The sequence below is a fragment of the Pomacea canaliculata genome, linkage group LG1 (assembly GCF_003073045.1).
Source record: "Pomacea canaliculata isolate SZHN2017 linkage group LG1, ASM307304v1, whole genome shotgun sequence".
In the NCBI taxonomy this organism is placed as follows: domain Eukaryota; kingdom Metazoa; phylum Mollusca; class Gastropoda; order Architaenioglossa; family Ampullariidae; genus Pomacea; species Pomacea canaliculata.
In genome coordinates, this window is record NC_037590.1 from 30,028,174 (window position 1) to 30,054,087 (window position 25,914).

General features: G+C 42.3%; 2 protein-coding genes across 14 annotated transcripts in view; one reads left to right on the forward strand and one right to left on the reverse strand.

Annotated features, from left to right (window-relative positions):
- The first annotated feature begins 2,005 nt into the window (after window positions 1-2,005).
- On the forward strand, window positions 2,006-21,505 carry LOC112564579. Of its 7 annotated transcripts, none has more exons than XM_025239502.1 (2): window positions 2,006-2,353; window positions 18,442-21,505. In XM_025239502.1, exons 1-2 carry the CDS (start codon window positions 2,013-2,015, stop codon window positions 19,811-19,813), a joined length of 1,713 nt encoding a protein of 570 aa, XP_025095287.1. In that variant the 5' UTR covers window positions 2,006-2,012; the 3' UTR covers window positions 19,814-21,505. The 7 variants fall into 7 exon arrangements, with proteins under 7 accessions (XP_025095287.1, XP_025095295.1, XP_025095302.1 ...); XM_025239510.1 differs by lacking the exon at window positions 2,006-2,353 and adding an exon at window positions 6,021-6,605; XM_025239517.1 differs by lacking the exon at window positions 2,006-2,353 and adding an exon at window positions 9,018-9,151.
- Window positions 21,506-21,595: 90 nt separating this feature from the next.
- Window positions 21,596-25,914, reverse strand: part of LOC112564549 (plectin-like) — a 32,024-nt gene continuing 27,705 nt past the window's right edge. For all 7 annotated transcript variants that reach the window (XM_025239480.1, XM_025239460.1, XM_025239451.1 and 4 more), the window contains 4 exons: window positions 25,051-25,262; window positions 24,178-24,350; window positions 23,544-23,694; window positions 21,596-23,215 (listed from right to left, as the gene is read on the reverse strand). In XM_025239480.1, the coding sequence (XP_025095265.1) occupies window positions 22,969-23,215; window positions 23,544-23,694; window positions 24,178-24,350; window positions 25,051-25,262 (783 nt within the window). In that variant the 3' untranslated portion in view covers window positions 21,596-22,968. The remainder of the gene's footprint in view (window positions 23,216-23,543; window positions 23,695-24,177; window positions 24,351-25,050; window positions 25,263-25,914) is intronic.

A 25,914-nucleotide genomic window follows, 5' to 3' on the forward strand; every position in this document is an offset into this window, starting at 1 on the left:
TTAGAATCTGATTAGCTGGGTCATCAATGTTGATCTTGTACCAAGCTATTGTCCTTATTACAGCTTTTTATCGCCTGCAATAATCAGCTAAAGACGATTATGACTGCAGACTGTACAGAGGGTGCAAGCTCCATAGTTCATGCTTACCTCTACTACTGACTGAAGTTGTTGCTGCCAGTAAGTCTGGAGATTAATTCAACATGTTCTCTACCCTTAGCATCATGTAACTGATGAGCAATGATGTCAAAGTACTGTTAGCTTCTATGAAAAAAAAACTTATATAGGTGCTTACTTTTAATGTGTAATACAGAGTCATAGCATCTCATACCTCTACCTCTATACACCCTTATATATTCAGATGATGTTAATTGAAACCTCCACAGATTTATCTGCACACACCAACACCGGATTTCAAAAATACTGAATTTTTATTAAAAAAAAACATGATAAATAAACAAATAAATCAATAAAAAATGCTTTTCTTTCAAACATTTTTGCCGAACACTCCCTAAATGTCTTCAGGACTCATTTCCTACACAAACCCTGCCCTGTGTGCATCTGCCATGTCGGCAGTGGCTTGTAGGTCGAGGATATGTCTGCGATGTTATCTGCTCGGTCTGCCGTAACAATGACTGAACTGTGGTGTCATGTGCGTGCCGGGGTAGACAGCTCGAGCAGACGACAGTCCACAAGCTCAATAATATCCACTTGTTTCTTGCAAAGAAAAACTACTTGTTGCCGAGCAGAAACATTTAATAACTTTTTCTTGTGGTGTGTGTGTACCTTGACGTGGCACCTGGTCACTAAGGTGTGAGGGTAAGGCAGGTATTCTTTGTTACTCGTAATAAATTAGTATAACATTTGTATGCGGTACTCACAGTACTCAGCAAGTAAGATTATGCATATTGTTATAATTTGGATAACGGCATTGCAGGTTAAGTCTTCAATTTATCTTTTGTTTAACCTGTATATGATACTAACAAATAGGAATTTGTTTGGATAATAATTTAATCTTGCACATATCTCCTGTGTGTGTGCGCGCGCGAGTGTAGGTGACAGATAGAGACACAGAGAGAGAAACAGTAAGTGTGAGAAAGGTGTACAGGTAACAAGAGATAATACGGAAGAACAACTGCTCTACAACAGCAATTTTTTGTTTTATTTACATGATATACAGATGTTGTCATATTCTCAGGCGCAGCTGTTTAGTGATTATCAGATTTACTTCAGGGACGCAACCAGCATGAAACTTGGAGACGCTTAGAGGGCAGGGTTGTGCCCCATGCCACCTTTCAATCCTTATATTCATTGAAAATGCCGTTAGCCGGAGTTGAAAGCCATTCTCAATTTAAAAAAAAAATCATGTCTAACCTATAAAAAAGCACACAAGAAGAAAGTACAGCTTGAAACTAATGGAAGTGTAGCAACCTTTGACGTGAATATGTTAAATCAAAAGACCAGTAGGCTTGTTAACAACATTGAAATTACCCTAGTAATTTTCTCCGAAGTCACAAAGTATACTGCTTGACTTTCTTATTTCAAACGTCTATTCTGTTTTTAAAGAAAGTTTATTTGTGGGCTGTTGATTCAAGGCATTCTGATCACGTGATTGCTCATTGCAGAAGACAAAAGCTTTCATGACAGAGACGAATAACAAAAAATCACATGATATATTTAGTTTTATTTCTATATTCATCTGAGTAATTTTATATCTGTTGCCACCACTCAGTTACAACTCATACTACCGTTAATTAATGTCATGCATCATCTTGAACCAAGATTGGTCCCACATCCCCATCTCCCCACCCTCCAATCTGATGCACATGCATGTGTATTCCAGTCGAAAGTCCTGGTGGTATTTATGTCATTTTCCTGAGGGTATATCATATATCATATCAAAGGACTACATAAATCCCCACTAACCGAAAACATTAGATTATACTAAATGAAGTGCAATGTAATATTTTTGTACAGAAAGGCTTCAATCGACATTGCTGACATTGCTGCTCACAATGGACCACAGCGCCACTACCTCCGACACCGCCAAACCCTCCGCACCGTGGGTGAGACATCAACACAATCCTCTAAGGTCGTCTCAACCCACACCTCACTTACAGACTCCCGTCATGCACAGCAACAGCTTTCTGGGCAGCAGATCTCACACCTTCAGCTTCTCCACCCCGAGAACACGAAGTCGGAACGATTCTAAGAATCCCGGACGTACCCGGGGTGGCGTGGCGCCCGGTGAGGTAAACAACACCAAGAGAGGTGGGCCCTTCAGTGCTGGCACTCCACGACAAGATCCTTACTTGCAAGATGAGGTCACTCAGGTCTTTGAGAGAGAACGTTCTAGGTACGTACCTCACGTGCATAGTCTCCCCTCGTGTTATGTGTACTTCCATCCCTGTATCCCTCATCCAATCCTTTTTTAATTTTATTTCCGAGAGTGTACGTCATGTATAGATTGGTTAAACATATTAATATCTGATCAGACTAACAAATGCTTAAATATTCCCACAGATTAAAAAAATTACATAAAATTAGAATAATTACATATCCCCTCTTCCTGTCCAAATCTACATCCATGGCTAGAAATATTAACCTTTTATTAGAAACGTTTGTTGGAGGCTTCATGCTTGCCGTAAATTCTCCCTGTCAGCTCTACCAAGTGATATTGTCCTCTTCATGCACTCATTTCCATGTTAATGTTTTCCCCCGACTCCAATAACGATCGTGTCGATGTGAAATACGAGGTCCTGACAGCAATTAAAATAGCACGCCTTCATCGTCTACGAGTAATTATCCCACCCTTCATTATAAAGCGGAGAAAATTACAGGGTATCATGGGAGGAGGGGGGACAGAATCATTGATCAGATCCGAAAGCTGGCGTTTAAGCTTCTTTGTCGTCTGTCTTTCGTCTGCATCGACTCGGTAATTTCAAATGCCAAAGTTTCCTGCTTTGCATTCGTTTTTTCCGAACCCTCGTCAGCAGCACTCGCTTTTCGATGATTTTTTTTTCTTAACTGCCCAGTTAGGGCCGAAGCTATGGACCAAAAGTCTGAGTACCTTAGAGGTAGCTGTGGGTCATTTTGGTCCAAACAGGTACGCGTATCGGAAGAAAGAAAACTGGTGTTGCATTTTTAGTTCGATATGTACACAGAGCTCCAGCAGTTTTAGACCGTAGATAATCTCCAGTATTTTCTCCAGTATTTTCATATATGGACACTGTGAGAGGGACTTTCCGGTTTTCTTCGAAGGATTAAAACCTTTTGTCATTTGTCGGAGAATCGGGATGAGTCCTGAACCCCTCAAGAGGCCAGCACACTATGTCCACAAACAATTCCCACCATTCTATTTTGCTATTTTTACGACAAGTCTCGGATTTTATCGCAAAACCCCCAAAGATCCTATTTACTGAATCAGGTGTCCTTCAACTCCTTGACCCTGTAAGCCACTCCTTCCCTTTATCGGACTCGTCTGTCCAGAGTTGCCGAGACGCCGTCGGAAGTTAGTTCGGCTCCATTAAACAGTATCCACTTGCATCGATGCTGAAGCAGGCAGTGTGTGATCAACCAGGATCCAGGTGCACACAAGGCTCCTACATGGATGACGAACGTGAAGCTTATATTTTACATGAACACACAGCTGACTAGTGTTGGTCTGTTCACATGACCACAGGATGATTTCGTCTGGTGACACTCACAAAGAAGTCTGAACATGGCTTCTACCACATCAATAGATTTTTCTTCATATTTTAAATTTTGCTGGCCAGACAGGAGCCGAGACAAGTACTTCTGTTCTCGACATTACACCGTACAGCAGGGAAGATAAGACACAGCACACAGGACAGAGTTTTCTCCCCACTCAAGTGTCAGGTGGATGAAGTACCTGGACGAGTTCCGTTGAGACCGACAAGTGCTCTTCTGGAGAAAGTTTATGGCTTAGTTACACCACGGAATGGAACAGCGTCAGCAAAACTGTTCTCCCACCTCCTCCAGGATTTTATTGAAAGGAGGAACATCTTACCTGCGGGGTATAATCCCAGCGAGAACTTTATACCTGTCAACCACTTAACAGCTGGAACGATCAAGACTTTGGCCTTGAAGTAACTGCTTGAAATTTCTTTCTGGTTTCTTTCTGGATCTTGTATGTAAAGGCTACCTGAGTAAAGAGACTGAGATTTTGTTGGAGTCGAGTCTGTTCCTGAGATTTATGGACAATTTTGCACAGGTAAGAAGAAATTTCCAGCGTGATGTCTGCTCAGAACAAAAAAGTGGAAAGCCATGAGGTGTTTAGAAGTTGTCAGATAATTTCCACTTTGCTGATGAAAGAAAATGGCTGTCTTTGTGGGCGATGAGAGCCATTGTCATGATGCAATGACTGGTGTTCACCTGGTTGCCAGACACCTTTTGTGACTAGCCTGTGAGTAGAAATCAACCTGCTCAGTCTTCTTCTCATTGGCATTGTTAACCCTTTCAGCACTCAGGAGAATGGCACGAAAAAGAAGCTGAGTAACGAGAAAGGGAGTTCTGTGTTTATCAAATGCAACCAATGATGATTCTGGAATTGCTCCATATAGTTCGTCATTACACATTCAGTGGTTGTCTCTGTGGTTAATATTAAAACCGTCACTTTACAGATTTCAGCGTCGGATTCTCGAATGGACAACCAAAGATTTCTTTCTTTCTTCATCGTGTTTTTGCATAGGTTATTTTTTTTATTATTTTCTTCGGCAAGGAAAACGTGGATGTCACACAATAGTGGCTTACTCCTTGATTAAAGTTACTGGACATTTATGTTCACTCTCATGATAAAGGATTATTCTGAAGAAAAGCTTCTTCTCCAAAGAAACCCGACTGTGTGATGCGTTCATAGAGCATCTTGTTCACTGGAGAAACGAAATGGATGGCTTTACAAAGCTCAAAACCTGTTACAAACGATCTTGGCTTCAAGACAGGTGATAGCATCACTGATATTCTAATTCTTTACCGATAGATCGCAAAGTTGTTACAATTATTTTGTCTGTAACGACCAACAAACAGTAGTACAGCGGAACTGAGCAATTTTATGAAAAAAGTGTGACTGGTTTAAAAACTCTGGAATTAATGTGGACATTGGAATGCCGAACACAGTTTTGCAGGCCACTTAGTCTCGGGGCTGTGGTTAATAACCGGATACGAAGAAAGCCAAGCAGGAACCTTAGACGTTATGACGATCCAACCCTCGGCAGTCAAAAGACAAGTCTGGCGAAGAAAGGTCGCATTCTGTTTTTCACGGTGTGGCTTTCTCGTGGACCACAGACACAAGGTAACAACCTCTATCGCACCTTAGCTTCGAGGACTAAACACCAATAGACAGGCCGCTGTGGGCGAGTTCAAAGCTAGTGTCAAAGGTCAAACTCTTTTATTTGCGTCAGAGAAGACACTTCGCTTGTTTTGAAACCTACAGAGGGCGGCGTCCGAATATGCGAAAGATGGCAATAATACCCGCGATTTTTTATTTGTTGGCTCTAGTTTACTTTGAAATGTGAGAAGAAAACTTACGCACGAAAGCTGGTCATTAAAAGGTTGCTGTCGCACTACTAACCACGGATCAGTGATTCTGAATGAACAGACGTGGAGAGCACACGAAATGACAAGCGTCGGTGACTCGGATCACTCGCTGCACAAGAGGTTTTTTTTTTCCCAGTTTTCTGGAAGTAGAGAAAGGGGTGTGGACTCAGTCTGTAGTATTACTGCCACTCGGTTTAACAAAGCATTGACATTCCTTTCCCAGTTGGAGTGTACAGCACCCACTGACTCAAAGATCGACCGTTACCTCGAGGACTCCTTCATCTTAGTGACAAAGAAAGCCGCCTCTCTATTCTGAATTCACTCGAAGTAAATGTTTTCACATGGCTGCAGTCGTTCTTGTGTGTTCAATGGAAGAGTTTGTCGACACGACAACCAGCAAGCATTTGTCTGTTGGTTCCCTCTGCAGAATACAGATGACAGCTATAAACATTTGACTGGCGCCTTCAATCATTAACTTCTTTGTAAGACAACAAAACATCTGTATAGTACTTCTCTTCTGGACATATTGGTATTTGAAGTTCATTCATAGGTGAACGTTTGTGGTCATACAAACTAATTGAATACAAGGACTCCTTTATTGTTTACTTGCTAATCTCATAAACCTTTGATCACAAGACTTTTATTTCTCTGTAGTTCAAGTTGTCAAACCACAAGAAAGGAAAGATGCAATTTGTTGAAGAGTAAACATGCGACTGCACGAAAAATGCCTTTACCCAAAGTTTACATGGCGATTTTTGGTTTGAAAAAGTTTAATTTAATTTATTTCAATGACCTCTTTTAATGGTAACACTGCACTGTGATCTCCACCTTCTCACACTTGCCAACATTATAATGCTCGCAATGGCGAGGTGAGCACAGGATTCGTGTGTGGACGGAGAGAGAGAGAGGTGTATGTTCAGGACACTTCATCCCTTAACTGTCGGCATGTCAGAACCTCACCTGAGAGACAGTGCTGCCCCTGGCCAAGGACTGAGGGAATGTCACATCCGGGAGTTTACACTCCCTCCCCTCATCCGAGGAACCAGAGGACAGTGAGTTATGAAAAACTAAACACTATGAAGATTATTATTTTTTTCTTCGTATATCTCATCATTTTCTTTCTTTCCTTTTCTTTTCTTTTCTTTTCTTTTCTTTTCTTTTCTTTTCTTTTCTTTTCTTTTCTTTTTTTTTTTTCTTTTCTTTTCTTTCTTTCTTTCTTTCTTTCTAACAGCACTCGAAGCTGTGTTTATTTAACTCGACAATATTTTATTAAGTGTATGTCACAATCTTCTATTTATAGACTTTGTAGTTAAGCACTAGAGCTGAGCTTAACTAAACTCAACTACATTGTTTAATTAGAGAAACACGAATACATAAAAAAGAACGCAGCGATATTTGCATATCTTGCGAATGTGTCAATGCAGTTATTCGATACTAGTAATTGCACTCGGCATTTACCGGGTGACAGACTGTCAGCGTTCAGTGCGCTCGCGGACCAGATTAAAGTGTGCAGTATGAAGCGCAGACGACACTTTTCGAGAGAAGGGGAGATAAACCTTCCTGTGCGTTCTCAATCTATCACTCGCACTTCTCTTTTATTCTTTCGCTTGTTTTCTTAAGGTATCTGCTTTTTTGAGATGTTTGAGATTTCTTAAATTTCTTTCTTCCCTGCTGTATCCAGGTGTGACCATGCATCTTTCATCACATGTCTTTGTAACAACAACAATATCACTTCCGTCGAGAAACTCATCATTTATGTGAAATATACTGACTTATCCGTTTGCTTAGTTCTTGTTCAGAACTATTAACCTAACTGCTACAAGGCTTCGTGCGAGAGACCTAGCGGGACATGTATCTATATCATGGTATCACACAGACAATACTTATGTCGCTAGAGATATGATCAGCAAATTGTTAAGGAGCTATAGACAGGAAACTCGTAGTAACATTTAAATTACCCTGTACGACCATCTTAACAATGCTTAAGTGTCTGTGGGCACAGTTATTGAGGACCTTATTTACATGAAGTAAACACGATTGGGTGGCAATGCATTTACTTGCTATTAGCAAAAGTACTTGGCATTCCCCGGGTGATGTCCAGTATCCTGGCAGGCTGTCAGCGCTCAGTGCGCTCGCGGACCAGATTACATTACAGTACGAAACGCAAAAGACACTTTACTGGAATTAAAACCTTTATGTCTTAAGAGAGCTTCATTAAGATCGATCGAGGCAGAATTTTTATTTGCTATAATATTTTTTGCAGCTGATCGTTGCTCTTTAGGACCGAGAGGATTAATCAGTTGATTTAAACGTGTAAGGAGTTTTAAAAAAACACACACACGCACGCACAAACTACAATCAAAGCATTGGCATAGGAAAGAAACGATGTAGATGAACCGAAAAGACAAACGAAAAAGTTTAAAATGCTAGCAGTCACTTTAAACACAAGAACATTCCAACACAGACATTCAAAAACTCAACTGTAAATATAGGTTATTACTTAAACTTGATCGCAGGTCTTTTCTGCAATAGAAGAGGAGAAACGGATCAGTGGAAAACACTCCCTCCAGTCCCAACCGTTGAGAGGTGAAGCTTAAATAATGCATAGTTTGTTGAGAGCATTAATCATCTATTTTTACCTGGCCGAGAGGCCGTGGCAGTTTGACAGACGCTTTTCAGGGCGACTCGTTGACACAAACAATGGCTCGCGTGGTTCGTAACCTTGTCGCCTGCCTTCACCTCGCCGGTTACCCGCTTTTCCTCCGGGTGTCGACCATTCTGCTTTGTTGACGTTTGTGTATGCTGCGCTGTTCCCCTGAGATATTTCATATCGATCAGCGATCGTTTCCCGAAGTCCAGTAGGTAGACACCAGGTATGCCGGGAATAAATTGATACATATATATGTTGGTCAGGTAACTACCAACGAATGTATCTACTATAATATTGTTGTTCCGCTTACCGCAAGTTCAGACCTTGCCCAGCTTCTGGCAATATTAGACACCTGGCTACCCTGGGGTATGTTGGCCACTTCTGGTGTAGCTGCACGGCATTTCTGGCAGTTATCAGACTACATGCCACCCAAGGAGGGAGAAGAGGAAGAAAAGAAGGTGCAGAAAGTGCGCACCTATAAATCTAGATAAGAGCCGAGGGTTTGATTGTATACTGATTCCTACTCTGTTGTTGACACCTGTCCTGTCATCGCTGTTAAAAGGAAAGTCAGCTGCGAGCACGCGGTTACCTGGTTGTCGGGCTGTGACAAGCGGTTCGTAACATCTGGAGAGCAGGCAGTTGAGGTTATCAGCGACGTGATTGCACACAACAAAGGGAGTGAAGCGTGATAGTAGTCGCTTCTCTCCCTTTTCTCCTTCACTGATGAGCAAAGCAATGTGCTGATAAATGCTGCGCTTACCTGAGTCGCGGACCTGCAATGGATGGCGACTATAACGACAGTGATGACGTCAGAGGCAGCGTCACGCGGATCCCGTATCGCGTCACGATGACTTCAGTACGTCAGGGCAGACAACTCTCGCACACAGGAGATTCTGGTGGTGTCACGCTGGAGACCTACGCTGATGGATTTCTTGTCAGTGGAGTCAAGTAAGGCCACAAATATCCTTTGGAAACAAGTTATCAAGTTTTTTTTTTCTTCTTCATCCTGTCTTTCTCCTTTGGTTCCTGCTCGATGTCATCTTGACGGTTTTTCTGACAGATTTTGATTTTTCTTTGAATTTTTGTCTATTTTTTTCCCGAGTTAAGGCCCATATTAAGTAATTACTTGTTAATAAGAAGAACTATCATTGCACTACACTTAGGAACGCTAAGAAACAAAAGGAATGAGTTTGGACTCACCAGGTTACGATGTTACTGAGAGACACTGCCAACTAAGTAGCCGGGTACTTAGGTTATATAAGTCCGTGTGTGGACTCTAGGAGCCAGGATGTATGTGTGTGGTGGCCTGTTAACTAGTCGCTGACACAGGTTGCATGTTTGGGGGCCTGCTTACCTGTCTGGAACATAGGTTGTGTAAGTGAGAGTGGGCCAACTAACTGATCTGGGACGTAGGTTGCCTAAGTGTGTGTGGGCAAACTGGGATGTAGGTTGTATGAGTGCGTGTGCATGTGCGTGTGCGTGTGCGTGTGCGTGTGCGTGTGTGTGTGTGTGCGTGCACACAATAACTTAAGCGTCAGTATGCATAAACACGGCGCTGTCACAATATGTATGTGCGCGCGTACCTACGTAAGTGAGCGCGTTTGCAAGTGTGCGCGCCTGTGCACGTGCTCATGATCGTGCTGGGTGTTTCCTGTAGCAAAACTACACTAACACGCTTGTATGTGATTGCACAACGCCAGCTCTACAAGTGCGCAATCATACTTGATCTCCTACTTGCCCTCTTGTTCTCCGCTTCACACAATCCTTATTACAATATTCTAGGGCCATCGAGGCAGCGTGTCCGTGAGAGCAGGCTGTAAAGCACAGTAAATCCACATCGCCCAGGACCAACTTCACGAATGTATCCCGAGAAAGCCCCCTAGAGAGATTTCTCAATCGCGGTGGTCAAGAATTTAAAGATAAAAATTGAGGCCGCATATATTTCATAAATATATTACGCAAACTCGTCAACCTAGACACTATCAGAGTCTTGAAACGGTTTATGATAGCACAGAAATTTAGAATATATTACCGCAAAAAATTGCAAGCATGATAGGTTTTTTCCCCCAAGAGGACCAATTACCGCAGTAAACGCTGGGGCAATTTACAACAATATCCGTTGTATCAAGAAATCATTGCGCCAAGTGTTTAATGTCAAAACTCGATGGTGAATTATGTGGAAGACATTGGGCTGGCTGTATTGATACTTCTTTCCCTAATCTTTCCATTCAGCATACAGTGAAGAGATTGAGGTAATGCTGGCTATGTTCTACAAGACTTCATGTGGACGTACACATGTAGAAACTGTGGTTACAGGGCTGAGCAGGGTGGCTGTGGGGTGGAATAACTCCCGATAACGCACGCACAATGATAGTTTCTCACTCACCCTGCCTGGCTGAGTGCTCCAGGCAAGACTGTTTGCGTCGAGACGACTCGAGTGTTTCCCGGTCAATATTTTCGTCGCCGCCGATGTGGAGAGTTATCATCGACACCGCTTCACGTCTGCTTCCAGGTGACCGTTGAGTCACAGACCACGGCAGTGACGGAGTTTATTTACGGTTGTAAAAGGCGAGGAGATTCAGCTGACATTAATACTCTTGGTAACACTCCATCCTTCCGTCCGTCTGTCCGTCCGTCTGTCCGTTCGCCTGCACACGTGTGCAATCAAAATAATAGCAGTCGTATAGTTTTCCACCGATTGTCAACTGTCCCTGCTTCATTCCTTTAACGGTGAATGCCTTTGGTGTTGTATAACCTCGTGTCTCACGGAGACACACATTTATTATTGCTTGTTAGGTCAATTGCCTCATGTCCTCCCATAGTCCTCCACAGTACTTTCTAATTGAAGCTGTCGGGGGACACGAGGTCCCCCCATTGCGTGTCAATAAATCTTAGTGACAACAAAGACAACCCCACTAGGTGTCTAGTGGCAGGTTCGTGGTCTCACTTGATACCGCGGTGTTTGGATCGGCGTACAGGTTACTGATCAAAGGTGGAACCATGGAAAGGAGGAAAGAAAGAGAGAGAGACACACACAAGAGATCAAAAGTCTATGTGTGGTTCTTTCTTTTCCTTTCTGTTCTTTCTCTCGATCTGTCTATCAATCGATCGATCGACCCATTCATCTTTTTTGTTTTCTATCTATCGATCTGCTTATCCATTCATCTTTCTGTTCTATAGATTTATTTATCGATCCATTGATTCGTGTCTCAACTTTCTGCTCTATCGATCTATTTAAATTTTTTGTTCTCTCCATCGATCGATTTATTTATTTATGGATCGACATCCCCCGTATTTCTTTCTTTCCTTCGTTGTTACTGCTTTATATCTTTCTTTCTTTATTTATTTCATTCTTTTTATCTGTTTCTGTAATCTCGATCCTCGCGTTCTTTCAAATCCTTCCAGTTCAATCAAGCTCAGAGAAGGTTGCTAAGGTGTAGAGGTGAGTAGAAGGTTGCTAAGCTGTAAAGGTGAGTAGAAGGTTGCTAAGATGTAAAGGTGAGTAGAAGGTTGCTAAGGTGTAGAGGTGAGTAGAAGGTTGCTAAGGTGTAGAGGTGAGTAGAAGGTTGCTAAGGTGTAGAGGTGAGTAGAAGGTTGCTAAGGTGTAGAGGTGAGTAGAAGGTTGCTAAGGTGCAGAGGTGAGTAGAAGGTTGCTAAGGTGTAGAGGTGAGTAGAAGCATTGTTGGCTGTAGCACAGCAACTGTCGTGCACCTTGCTGGCCTACTTCCTAACACGTGGAGGTGTCGGAGGAACACTCTCGAAGAACACCTCGGTAATTAAGCGCATCCCTCTAGTGTTGTCCGACAATTTTTTTAAAGTTGATTTTCAACTAGTTTATCTCTGGAGTTTTGCAGATGGTTCGAGACGACGCAGAGGTGAGCAAGACTGTTGCTGTCCGCTAGACACATATTCTCTTGTCTACAGAAATAGGTTTGAACAGTTCCTCATCTATGTTCGCTGATAATGTCCGATTGATTTGGTTCATCGTATAAAGTGCCTTTCCCTGACTTGTGATCTTTTGTGGAAGGAACCTGTGTGTCGTTTGCAGCAAACATCACATCATCCTTTTGCTTCTTTGGCCGAAGACAGGAAGGTCTGAATACAAACACAGCGAGATGTGTGTCTTAGTGAATGTCCACAAATAAAAGCAATTTTCTGGCGTGTTTATACAGAGAGCAATTTACTTCCAACTTGCTGCTACGTGTGCAAGACAGAAACTGTTTTACTCTGCGTGGTCAATATTTTGCTTCCTGCAATCATCGACGAAATAAGAAAAGCCAATGTAAGTTCTGCTGCGTCTTTCTGGTAATGCATTCAGCACTTTCTATAGTAAAATAATATTTGTGTAATATCTGTATGCTTCATTTGTTCCACAAACTTTTGTTTTCGTTTAATTAAGTACAATATTCTGTTATTGATTCTTTTATTTGAATGAAACTTCTTTTCCGCGTTTTCCCCTGATATTCTGCTCTATGTGAGCTCTATTCCCCGATACCTCTCAAAAACATTTTCCAAAACTGTGTTTAGAAACAGAAAATATTTTCTCCCTCACACTCCGACCTCTCAACATACGCCTCCGTGTTTGTGTGCCATTGTCTGATAGAACTGCCTTTGTCTCTTCCACACACACAGACACACACAAACAAACATTGTTATGTTTATAAACATACCCTACCTCGATAGGTAAGTAATACTTTTATTTTTTAAGTCAGGGAAAAAGTGTCCTAGGAGAAAACCTGCAAGTACTGTACTTTTCTGAACTTTTCTCAGATTTTTCGAATTACTTTCTTTTACTTTGGTTTTTCGTCATTCAGGCTCTTAAATGCTTCTGTCTTTGCTTTCTAAACGGTATAATAATTTTTTGTGGAAAGTAGCGCCGTTCCTAGAGGCATTTTGAGAAATACAAATTGCATTTGTGAAGTTTTGTTTTCTCTGACTAGCGAAAAAACGATAAATGTCAAAAGCGTGAAATAATACTTGGAGATGTTCACCGAAGGAAGACCTTATCTTTATGTGTACATGCAATAATTATGGGCTTGGAGGTAAGCTATTAAAACTGCTAGAAAGCGAACACACAAAACTCTTCCCCCCTCCCTCTCTCTCTCTCACTCACACACAAATACACACGCGCACGAGCGCGAGCACAAAAACACACGCACCCACACGTAATCACACATACACAGAAGCACAAAATACAACAAAACACACGCATTGTGCATAAACACACAAACATGAAGTAAGTAAAGTTTTCATATCCATGCTTAATGCATTTGTGTGATTGCAGCGAGAGAAGGCTTTGGAAATACCTGGCTTGTTTCTATTGTGTAACGTGTACAGACGGTAATACTCTAGTAGCATCCTCATAGCACGTGTAACATCTACAGACGGTAATACTCTAGTAACATCCTCATAGCACAGGTGTGAAGCAAATCTGACACTTTGCACTCTCCTCTTTTGCGCTGCGACGAGCTAATTACAAACCGAAAGGTAACATTTATTCTGATTTTTATTAATGATTTCTCTTCTGGTTTTCTTGCTACTGATGCTTTCAAGGACTTCTTCTTTTTCAATAGAATGAAGGTTCCAAGCTGTACAGTTTTTTTTCTCACAGGGAAGATTCCTCTCAGATATATACTCCACTGGGTACTTGTCGTGCTTCATCTCATGATAGCTCTGTCCTTCACACTGTGGACTGTGCTTTTTGAGCAGTCGAAGCTGGTTCTAACAATGTTATATTATTCTTCTGAATCATCGTCGTAGGCTGATTTAAATAAAACATTTTTTCCATTTCTTTCTTGAAGGATCGTGAGTGTCAGAAAAAGAAAAAGAAATGTACATCAGCTACTGTCAGGAAATGACACATCGCATTAGATTGAACAACGAGTCCATTTCTACTTCTTTTTGTATTCGATCACTGGCCTGGAGACTGTTATGTCCTGACGCCCCGGGCTCACTGAATAAATATGTCCTGCGACCGTGTCTGCGACTCATGGACCGGGAATTCCGTCGTTTGCCTTGACTTCTGTGACCACCCTTGCGTTTCAAGTTCTTTTTTTTCGCAAATGCGTATTTTCTCACAGGCTTTCTGTGGGGGGTTCTTTGGAGACGTCCCGCGGCCCCAAGATCGGTGAAGCCCTTCCAGCCTTTAGGGACACGTACCTTGCCCTCGGCAACACCCCGAACGATCGCCTTCTTGACACTGGCCAAGCTTCGCCGACTCTTCTTATTCTTGTCGTGCCTGCTTAGGTAACGATGGATGTCCTTTGCAGATGCCCCCCTGCTTCTGGGGAAGTTCTTCATGGCTCCGTACACTGCATTCACTTTGGTCATTCCACCTCCGTTTCTAAGGCGTCTGTGTCTGCGTTTACGTTTAGTTTTTGACAGAGACATGATCGTCACGGATTTGGGGTGGGGAGATGTTTGGCCACAACCACCTTCTTGTCGCGGGCTTTAACTGAAACGTGCAGCGAAATTTTCAGAAGCTTGGCGGTTGGTCTGTTTGTTCGTTTGGGGTTTCTTTCTTTGTTGTTGTTCTTTAATCCTGTGAACGACACAACACAACGCTCGAAGCACCGGAAATAAATCCCGTCAGGCAAGAGCTGGCAGAGGTTTGCTGCTACAACGAATCGGTATCCACTTCACACCGCGAAGTCCACGCGAATTCTTGTCGCCTCTTCTGATGGAGGAGGCTGAGAACACTTCATAGACTTCGTCGGCCAGCCCTGAGCGTCGCCGTCACTATCAGGGAAGATAACGAAGACAGTTTCTCGCCCCGCCCCCGCCACGTCATTTGTGTGATTTCGTCATTAAGACATACGTAATTATATGAGCTGGGTGGGGGTGGAGACTCTTTTGACGTCAGAGCAGAAGGACCTTGACACCCTTGACACTCATCGCCGCAATGTCACTGTCGTGAGCGTAGGCGTCGGTATAAGAAGAAGAAGAAGAAGAAGAAGAAGAAGAAGAAGAACAACAACAACAACAACAACAACAACAACAACAACAACAACAACAACAACAACAACAAGAAAGCTTTTATAGCGCGTTATGAGTCTGTTTCGCGGACATGGACATATTGTGGTATTATTTTGAACTTTCAACCTGCTTCGTGTATCGACCTTCCCTTAATCCCTTTCTGGGATAAATAAAGTGTTTATCTTAATTTCCAGTAAAAATCTAAGATATGTATGGAAACAGAGACAGATAAAAAACCAAGATTCACGGACGAGACAGGAATGCATATATTTATTAGGAAAATAGCAACAAAGAATCGGAGGCAGGCAACGTGGACTCATGTAGACGCATGTCCGGTGTAGCGCGTGCGGTCCGGAGGCTGCTGGCCTCGTGCACGAAGTAATGCCGTCCATTGATTCACGAATGATTGAGTATTGTGTGTTTATTAGCCAATCGCCGCTTGTTGTGCGATTTCGGTTTCCACCAGACCGGAAGCCCGCCGTCCATAGCCTTAGCCACAACGAGGCGCTACCCCTCCCTTGTTTGATTTATCAGTCCTGTGCTTTATCCGGTGCACGCTAGATGAAGAAAGTATCCTTTGCGACTTGTCGCCTGGTAATGACCATGTTTGCTTGCTATTATACAATTTAGACAATCTGTGTGAACTACTGTTAAGTCGGTATAGCGGTAACGACGTGGATCGAAGGGAGCGCTTCGGGACATCAGTATCTTTTTTTTTTTTTACTCCTCATCTTTAGCATTTTCAGTTCTTCTGAAGCAAATGCCATGTGCTTTGTTGCTAACTACAGCTGTATCGAAGTGGACATCATTGATCTTCGTGTCAGCATGTCCATTTGCATCAGGAATAAACAACTGGGAGTAACGATTGATTGAACTCCTGCGAAGCAAGGAAGAAAGGACACCCAGTCATTTATTTTTTTATTCCTCTTTTAGGAGTTTTTCAGACAGGATCCTGCTATCGGTGTCATCAATATAATTTTTATAGAACGCCCGAGGACAAGAGCCCCAGGAAACGATCTCCATTCATCATAAACCTTCTGAACAAAACCTCCATTACCTTCGTCGGACTTTCAGCGGATTAAGTTCTATTGGCGAGTTTATAATTTCTAGCCTGAAGTCACTTTCGCTCGAATCATTATCACCTTTCATTGGATCGGAACCATTGATCTGTGACTGAGGTTTGGCAGCTGTCACAGGAGACAAGGACGGTGCCATTTGTTTGCTGTCTGGTAGATGTGAGAAAGCAATTACAGAGTCCAGGGTGCCAGTGAGAGGGGCCTCCTGAGACCCGGTGGCATTCACCACAGCGAAGCTCTTTTGTCAGCTCAAGTTTTATTGAGTGAAAAATCCAGCTCGAAGCGAATAGACCATGTATAAACCAATCTCGTTATCAATGGTGCATATAAATATCGGCCACACTAAGAAATGAGAAAGAAGGAAGTTTCGCCAAAGTCAAACCCTTGTTGGCTGCCATGGCTCACACTCTAGTTTTTACTTATATTGTTTGGGTTGAACTTGTAATTTAGAATAAAGTCTTGCTGCGAGTAGTCAGAGCAAACCACACCTGTTTTCCAGCTCAGGTAAACTTACTCGTGAACCAGCTTGTTGGAACGTGGTAAGGTAAGTGCTTGCTTTGCCTTGCTCTTTTGTGACAGATAGAAACCGAGTGTGTGAGATCTCGGGTGGGGCACTGCGGAGTTTCTTCACTAGAAAAGCAGTAAATGTTTCGTGTTTGTGTGTGTGTGGGATTGGTCTTCAAATATCCTGCTACTAAGTCAAAAACAGACTTAAAACCTTAAGAAAACAGAAAGACTTTCAACTTCCGACAAATAACCCGCCCAAGTGCAATATCCAGGTAGTCGTCGCAGCGCAGGTGTGCAGGTGGGTCGATGTCACTTTTCTCACTCGCCGCAAGCCAGGTAAGCGTGTCGCCGGGTGCAGTAATCGGGGTACTACAGGTTTTAGAGGCACGAAGCGAGCAGAGAGCACTTCTTGATCTTGATTAATATTCTGCGCTTTATTAATCTTCGATAGTGTAGTGCTGCACAACCGATGCATATAATATCTCTCTGAGCGTTTGCGTGTCTGTGAACAGACTTCATTAATAGCATATTGTTGTGAAAGTAGCATAGCATATTGAACTGCAGGTCCACCGATGCAAGGAATATCTAACTGTGCATTTGCCTTTCTGTGAGTAAAGTGTTATTAAGTTAGCTGTACCCCTTCTGCCAGCTCCCCACAATACGCAGATTATTTCACTCTGTGCTCTCATGCCATTAGCGCACTTCCGTTAAAGTTATATCAGGGTCTGGTCGGGACTAAGTCTTTTGCGCTTAATATTTAAGTGCACCACACACGTTTTTGATTATGCATCCAGAAGTTCAGGTCCTCAGTTTCGTCTATCATTTACTGTATGTTTAAAGAGTTGATGGGATAAACTAATTAACGTGTTATAACACTAAAGCAGTTGATAATACTGAGTTTGTAGGTCCACGGGAAAAGGTTGAAAGTGTCATTTTGCCGAATTATGGGCAAAGTGTATGTCAAAATATGGACAACTGTATGCAAAGGTATGTGAAGCTATAAAATGCGAATTTCGAAGTCTGCGCTACACCTCAGTAAACGCCCCCTGAATGCACTTGGTGGTTATTAACTGTACGCTGACAGAGAGAGAAAGAAAGAGGGAAAGTGGATCGATTACCTAAAGATCGTTTCGGCAGAAAGATTCGTAATCCAAGTGGAAGAAAAGAAGTAGAACGTGTAGCAGGCAGCCATGTGTCGAGACAAAGTTAATCCCGTACGTAGAAGTGTCGACAGTTCTCTGGTGTGGGTGGAGTAGTCGCTGTGTTCTCGAAGGTTCCTTGTCACGCTACGTGACCATGGCGCTCGCAGCTCTTAGAAACCTGGAGTAGGTCAACAGTGGACGGATCGAGTCTTGCTGCTGCATTTCTCTTCTAGAAACTTAACTAGTTTATAAAATAATTATTTTTTAGTTTATTATATTTATGTAATATGTTTAAGCAACTCAAGTGTGTCTTGCCCGTATCCTAATTTGCATGTTACTTGGAGAAATTGTGTCCATTGCACTTGCTAGAAATAGAGAATGAATTGAATAAAATTTGGAGAATGGAAAACGTTTGATATTTAGGATGACATTTTCCAGTCAAATAGATGTTTGTTTGTGCATTTTTTTAAATTGTCATTTATTTTAAGGTGAAATTCTATAGTGAGTTAAAGATTTTGTTGGTCTCTTTGTGTTGTAGACTGATGGAAAAGCCTGGCCTAACACTACAGCAGGGTACTCAGGACAATTCGATCTGGGGAGAGAAGGCGGGAAATGGAATTCAGCATCATACCCAATATATCCGGCGCCTTGCGGACTTGCGGGATGAGCTGCTGAGCCAGGAACAGACGGCCCTCGCCAGAGCTCTCGACAGGCTGCGATTGGACTCCATCAGCAACAGAGATGCTGCGAGATATCGCCTGAAGATGAAAGATAATTCGCAGGCAGCAAGTGGCAGTGATGGCGATGGGAAGACAATTGCTGCTGGCGCCGCCAGTCGGTCTATGATGACAACAGTAGAAAAATTTCGTCAGATGCGCCCCCAACGGCACGCTCCGGCGATCTTACCCCTACAAGGGAAGCAACTCATCGAAACGTCTGTGGCCAGCACAGCATCTGGCGGGAAGCAAACTGGAAACGAGAACGCATCAAAAATGGAGTCATCGTTACGGGTGGAGGAGAGCGTGAGATCCAGCCTACAGCGTCTGATCCAGCCCACGTCCTCAATCCCCAACATCGGACGCAAAGCTCTCCGGCAGGAATCCTTGGAACTGAAGACCCAGTCTCTGCACCACATGCGCTCGAGGGTGTACCGATCCACCCGCAACTTCCGGTCCCCCTTCATAACTCAAGGAGATGGAGAGAACGTCATGCCCTCCACACACCCACCGAGCGAGGTCAACGTCGACCTCTCGCCCCACGTCTACAAACTGGGTCCCATGACGGAGGGGGACCGCATCAACATGGAGAAGCTGAAGCAGTATTATTACATCTGCTGCTTGCCCTCCACTCCCTCCTCCCCAGACACGGACCGCCAAAGCGAGGCCATGTCCACCCCTCGTCGAGGGGGGATCAGAAAGCTTCGGGTAGGTTCGAAACGAAATCCGGCTGCAAAACCGGCGCGGGGGTTGGCCAGAGCGGCGGCTGCGGGTGATTCTTTAGAAACAGAAGTGTGGCAGCCCCGTCAGAGGCGTTCTGGGGAAGGGGCTAGCTCGGATAGGGTGACGTTGCCAGATATCACTCGTCACAGGGAGTCGCCTGTCACGAATAACACGCACGGTTACCCCAACGACTACACGGGTGACTCCCCTGGCACGCTGCTAGAAGGAGAACGGAAGCGACGTCAGATAGTGATAGACATGCCGAACATCATCTTCAATGCTGCGACTCCGGAGACGGCCGTGGAGTCCAAAGCTGACCGCGCGCCTCTGCAGAATGCTGGCTCCCTCCGCAAGACACTTCTACAGAATGAGATTCGCCACAGGGAGGTGCACAACCTTCTGGAGGACGTCAAGGATCTCAACAAGCGGACAGAGACCTTGACCTCTCAGTGCACATCAGAAACATGCTAAGTGAACAGCTTCCGTGTGAGTGGAAGAAGACAATAAGTTCAAGTGAGGTGTGGGTATATGTGTGTGTGTGTGAGAGAGAGAGATTTCGCTATGGAAGGACAGAAAGGTAAGTTCTATGGTTTTGAAGGAAAAATAGGTTTCCAGGGAATGTGAACTGGTAGTTCACTCCAGGTTAGAAAAAAGAACAAAAAACAGAAAAGGAACGAGGACTAATTTAAAAGCCATTGGGAAACTTTTAACACACACTAATAACACACACTTATAACTAAGAATGCCGACCTTACATTGAATGGGTTTAGAAAATGGGAGGCAGTGGAGTGCATTCAAATTCTCTGCTGTTTTGGTATACAACAGTGAGCTAATGAAGTTAATAACTACATAGGTGTGAACTAATGACTTTGACACATTAACAGTAAAAAAAAATAAATTAAACGCGCACGCACGCACACACACATACACCACCCCCTTGTACTTTTACTTGGTGCTAGTGTGCTAGATTTTAATGACTTGCTCAAATATTTTAATTTCATGATCCCTATAAAAGCAAATAATTATATCCTCGTAAACGTGTGTCACGGACCTCTCCACATTATAGTTTGTTCTTGTTTTATCTTGATTACTCTGTGATTTTATCAAATATTACTAATCCCTTTATATTTTGCGCACTAAATTATCTATGCGATCTGAATAATGAAATTCTTTTAATGAAACTCTGAGGTTCTTAGTGTATTTATGAAACTTGCCACGTATCTTAATGAATAACCCTTTTGTGTGCGCCCCCGGTGACAAGCAGCCGCCGTTTCCATTTGAGAACCGATCAACGATGAGTATTGCAGCCCACTGAGAGATAACTCCGTGCAACAACCCTCGTGTGTTGTAACCAAAAGGGAAATTATCTCCCTTTCAACACTCAAAAGCTTTCCTGCCGACAGAAATGTTACTAAGATACAATATCTGATTGTTATTCATACTTAAGAAGGTTAATCTTGTCCCCATGTATGGAATACAGATTGTATTTTTATATTTATTACATATACGTATCTAATGTTCGAACCATTTATTAAGTGATATAGGAAAATCATTAAATGTCAGATTCGAGCACATACTACGCTATTTAAGAAATGTTTAATGTTAAATATAATTAGCTTAATAATAATGATATATATATATTCCCACACAGTATTTTCCGGGCTGCGTCATTTCCTTTCCTTCTTGGAGCTGTTCATGTATCTTCGCTGATCAGATAATTATTTGATTTTGTAAGTTATCTATTATTCCAATTTGAATATTAGAATGGGGACATAGAAAATATGCTTTCACATGCGACAGTCATTGGGTATGGTTATGTTGGAAATTTTTTTCTTTGACCCTCCTTTTTTTCACTGTGTTCGTTTCTAAGCCCTAATTAACATAATATTGAAATGACTCTGGTAACATCATTTTGTAGAGCTTCAATATTGGAGACTAGAAACTAATTGCTGATTGTTTCGACACCAATGATTTATCCTGTTGCAGCATAGCTTAGTATTTGTTTAATAGAAAGACGACACCACCAACAGCAATAAATAAAAAGATAAAATAAACAAGTGTTACCATTGTGTGCACAAAATCTAGGGTTCACATGAGTGTTCATATATTGCCAGTGTGCATGTGATCATAAAGGCCTTGCGTGCACAATTACTAACAGAAAAGGGAGATGTGCATCCACCATATTTCTGAAGAATTATGAGAACATCGTAGGCAACGTGTTTCTTTCACACCATTTCTGAACAGAACAGAAAAACAACTTCACTATTCCTTTATTTCAATTGCTGTAGAGTCAAATGTAAACCTCGCGGCCAAAAGTGCCTTTATATACCATAATAAATAATAATGTAGCATAAATGTACTATAATATTTCTTCCGCTGTGCCTACGTTTGCTTTTGTTTACTTCAGCGGACTCGCTTCAGAAAATTTACGACAACCAAACGCTGCGATTTTAAAATTTCTGTCAGTAAACGGCGGTGCTAGGCAGTTACATTTATCACAGAGAGATATTCAAATGTACTCAAAATATTTCCAATTAAAAATAGGTAAAAAATACAAGTTTTTGTCATTTTCGTATCTATTCATTATATAGTTAGCAAAGTTACGGATTTAATAAATACAATAAGGGAAAGTCAAAAGTGATCTTGAAAACAGCACAGGACTATTTTCTGTCTCCAAAAGACAGCATTTCAACGCAAGCAAAAAGATGAAAACAGCAGTAACAAACTCCCATCTGATATAGTTTTGAAAAAAAACTGTTTTTAAATTTCGGTGGATCCAAGAAGGATGCAACACGTTCGCCGTGGATTTTATACTGAAATTTATACTCAAAAATCTTCCAACAGAATCGGTCGTGTTCTGTAAAATAAAATGCGAGACCGCAGAGGCTGACACCGAGGTACGATGTCTTATTTAGTGATTAGTTCTGCGACGTAAAGAAAATGAACAACATACAGACAACTGTTCTAATATAATGAAGTTTAGAATATTTACATAATCTCAGGTTTTAAAAAAACTGTTTTTCTATTTATGCGTTGTGCTCCTCGACAGTGTAACAATACTGATGGGCCATCACAGCTTAAATTTTGCATATAAAGTTTCGTGATTGTTTCAATATGTTGAGTTTTGGCTATTCAAAATTATCAAGGATATAATAGCATATTGCAAAAATAATTTATGTGAAGGAAACATTAAAAATACGTATAAACTCTTTATAATAAGTTGAATCTCATGTACAACATATATATATATATGCAATGGAAATAAACAATAAATAATGTAACAGTTTGTACCCTGTATTTGGTCTGGTTCATATTCCTCTAATGAGGTAATGCAGAAACTCCGCGCATTTTGAAATAATTTAATGCGTTGACAACGAATTTTGGTCAATGTGAGACCAGTGCCCTCATGGGTGCCGGGTTCAAATCCCAATAACGCACTCCCTTTACACATGCCGCTTGTACGCTTCAGACCTTCCAGTCAGTGTCCTCAGCGCGCGCCCTCGTAAAGCTAATCTACCAAAAAAGGCGCAAGTAATTTAATTTATTTGGGACCACACACGTAGGACACCCATCACACTCTTCTTCAACATTTGTGACATCGTATCAGCTACGACGGTTCACTTGGACTAGAACTGTCTCATTTTGGCCAGCTCGAAGTCCGGGATGTCCAGGCCGAGCCACTGAAGCAGCTCAAAGTACGAGAAGACGAAGGCACGATTAATGTCTTGAGTATGATCCAGGCCGTTGGCTTCCAGCTGTAGGCCGCGATTGAACCTGAGTCGAGCCTCCAGTTCAGCCTGTCTGCGGGCCATCTCCTCTGCCAGTCGCTTGGCTTCCAGTATGGCTAGTCTAGCTTCTTCCTCTCTCCTGAGCCTGAAACAGTTCCAGAATCTTCCGTTTAAAGGATCATTGCATGAACTGAGGTGGTATGGCCACATTTTAACATCATCAGGATTTGGCTTTGCAATCCTGCTGGGTATTCAAAGAAGGGGCAGACAATAGACGGAATGGGAAGACAGCATTCACGAATGGACTACTATGCGCAGTATCGAGAATGGAAGAGACCAGACAAATATTGCGAGGGATTCGGGATATTGATTGAAAAGAAGACCCTAGCAATTTTCTCGGGTCTTTTCCATTCATGTTTAAATGTGTGCTTCTTACGACAGCGACGTGCAACAGGAAATCATGTCAGACCTACCTGTCCTCCTCCTCCTTCAGCCTCCTAGCTTCTTCCTCTTCCTTCTTCTTCCGCTCATACTCGAGTCGTTCTGCTTCGGCCATCAACGACAGCATCAGTTCTTCTTGGCGCAGCCTCTCTTCCTCTTCTTTGGCCTTTTGTGCCATCAGCTCTGCACATCACACGGCCAACCAGACAAAGGGTGGCAACATCAGCAACAAAGGGCAAAGAAGGCAGTGAACAGAATAACAACATGACAAGGTATCAGTGGTCTACAATGACACTTTCCGGTCTGAACTCCATGTCTGCTGTTTACTACGTTCGTCTTTTGTTTAGCAAATTTTTTATGATATATTTTATTTATTAGCCTTGTGAACGTCTTTTGTTTTTTGAGTCTATTACACCTTATTCTTTACTAGTTACTACACTACGTCTAATGTTTGTAACGTATGCTCTTTATTAAATTTGTTTATTTCTGTGATTCTCAATTGCCAGCTTATTTTTTATTGAGTCTTTTTATTAGACTTGCTAGTTGTGCACAATGTCTGCTGTTTATTACACTTATTTGTTGCTCAGTACGCTTTCCTTATGGAACAAAACTAGAACTTGAAAGAATAAGACTAGTCAGCTTTAATTTGAAATTCAGAGAACTCACCTAGGCGTATAGCTTCCTCTTCTGCCTGCTTTTTTCTGAGCTCTTCTAGTTTCCTCTGGTACTCCTCTTTGGCCCTCCTCTCACGTTCCTCAGCTGCCTTCCTCCTGCGCTCAGCCTCGAGTTTCTCTTGCTCTTCTTTTTCCTCTTCCTCCTTCTCCTGTAGTTTCCTCAGCCTGTATGAGATGACGGACACGCAAAAAGAACTCTTACCTCTTACTACAAGAAACAGTGTACCTCTCACAACTTGTTCCCTTGCTCCCAGGGGTTGGGGGTGGGCAATTAAAAGCGAGGGTAAATCTTTTTCTTGGGGTAACACGGGGAACTCAAGAACAATCGTCTTTGCTTTCAAAGTTATAAACCGTTGTCTAGACCTCGCAGACGCTGTTTTAATCCTGGAACCGGAGTTATAAAACTGTAACAAAGGTGTCCGTCCTGAAGTAAAGAATCATGAAGTAGTGCTGTTAGGGTCATGGGAATCGCTTTTCCTTTAATTCCCTATATTATAATGGAAAAACCACTTTAATTTCGTAACTTTGGCCACGGGAGATTATATATGACCCTATAACCCTAAAACCTTAAGCACATGATACGAATTAAATAAAGACGCAGTCAAGAATTAGTTTGCCTTCGCCAAAGATTCTAGCCTCTTTCGGTTGCCCTCGCCTCTTCCTTTCTGGCACCTTTCCTCATAGCAGTGGACAGTTCGCGATGAAAATCCTCCGATGATTAATTAAAATAACTGAACCAATTTTCGCTAATTTTCGCTAATCAGACGACCCTTAAACACCTTTATTTATCCACTGAGTCGCCGCTGATTGGGTTGCTGGCCTTAACTTGTAAAAGCACTCGAGGCACTGACGGCCCAGACCTCACCTTCGTTCTTCCTCGCGCCTTCTCCGTTCCTCCTCCATCTCCCTCTTGAGCTGCTCCTGTCTGTCCTGCTCTTCCCTCTCTCTCTTCACCTGTTCTTCCCTCTCTCGCCTCTTTCTTTCCACTTCTTCTTTTCTCTTCGCTGCTGCGGCGGCTCTCTTTGCTGCCCGAGCTTCGCGGTTGGAAATGGACTTCAGGTTAGGATCATCGTCATCCTAGGGTTCGTAAATAAAAAACAAAATAGTCAAACAAAACAAACAAATTTAATAAGTGAAATGTAATATGACTGCTCGTGAGCGTCTTTATCTGGCTGCAAGCCTTCCGTGGAGTTAACAGCTTATTCATCTTAGAAGCGTTCCCAAACTGGTAGCGTTCACTAACCAGACAGTCCTTGAGTGCACAAGTAGTAGCCTCGATTATATAAAATAAAATTCAAGGATAAAAAAATGAAAACTGACTAAGCACCCGGTTATTTAACTCACAATATTTACGAAATGCAAATCGATGGGTCATGCTGTTTTTAAGTGATAATCTGTTCAAAAATTCCGTACGTTTGGATCATCACATAAACCTGTCGACCAACGTCGACAACTAGAAACATTATTATCATAAAGGTAACAGTTTACAAAATTTTTTGCATTTGTGTATTTCTTCTGTCCAGAATGCATCGGGTGCATGTATGTCCTTAACGTTTATATATAAATGCATTCTTTATCCAGGCATAACATTTGTAATTTTTTCCGACAATGTTTCCTTTGACGAAAAGACAAATTAAACAGAAACCAAGAGATGGAAAATTTTTGCGACGATTAAAAAAAAATTGACAAGCAGATTTTGCAGACTGTAGATAACGTTTTTCAGAAATAT

Bases quoted from the DNA above. Each gene is read 5' to 3' on its own strand.
- LOC112564579 (XM_025239502.1), top strand. From the start codon at position 2,013: ATGGACCACAGCGCCACTACCTCCGACACCGCCAAACCCTCCGCACCG. The intron at 2,354-18,441 runs GTACGTACCTCA...TTTGTGTTGTAG, and splicing joins TTTGAGAGAGAACGTTCTAG to ACTGATGGAAAAGCCTGGCC.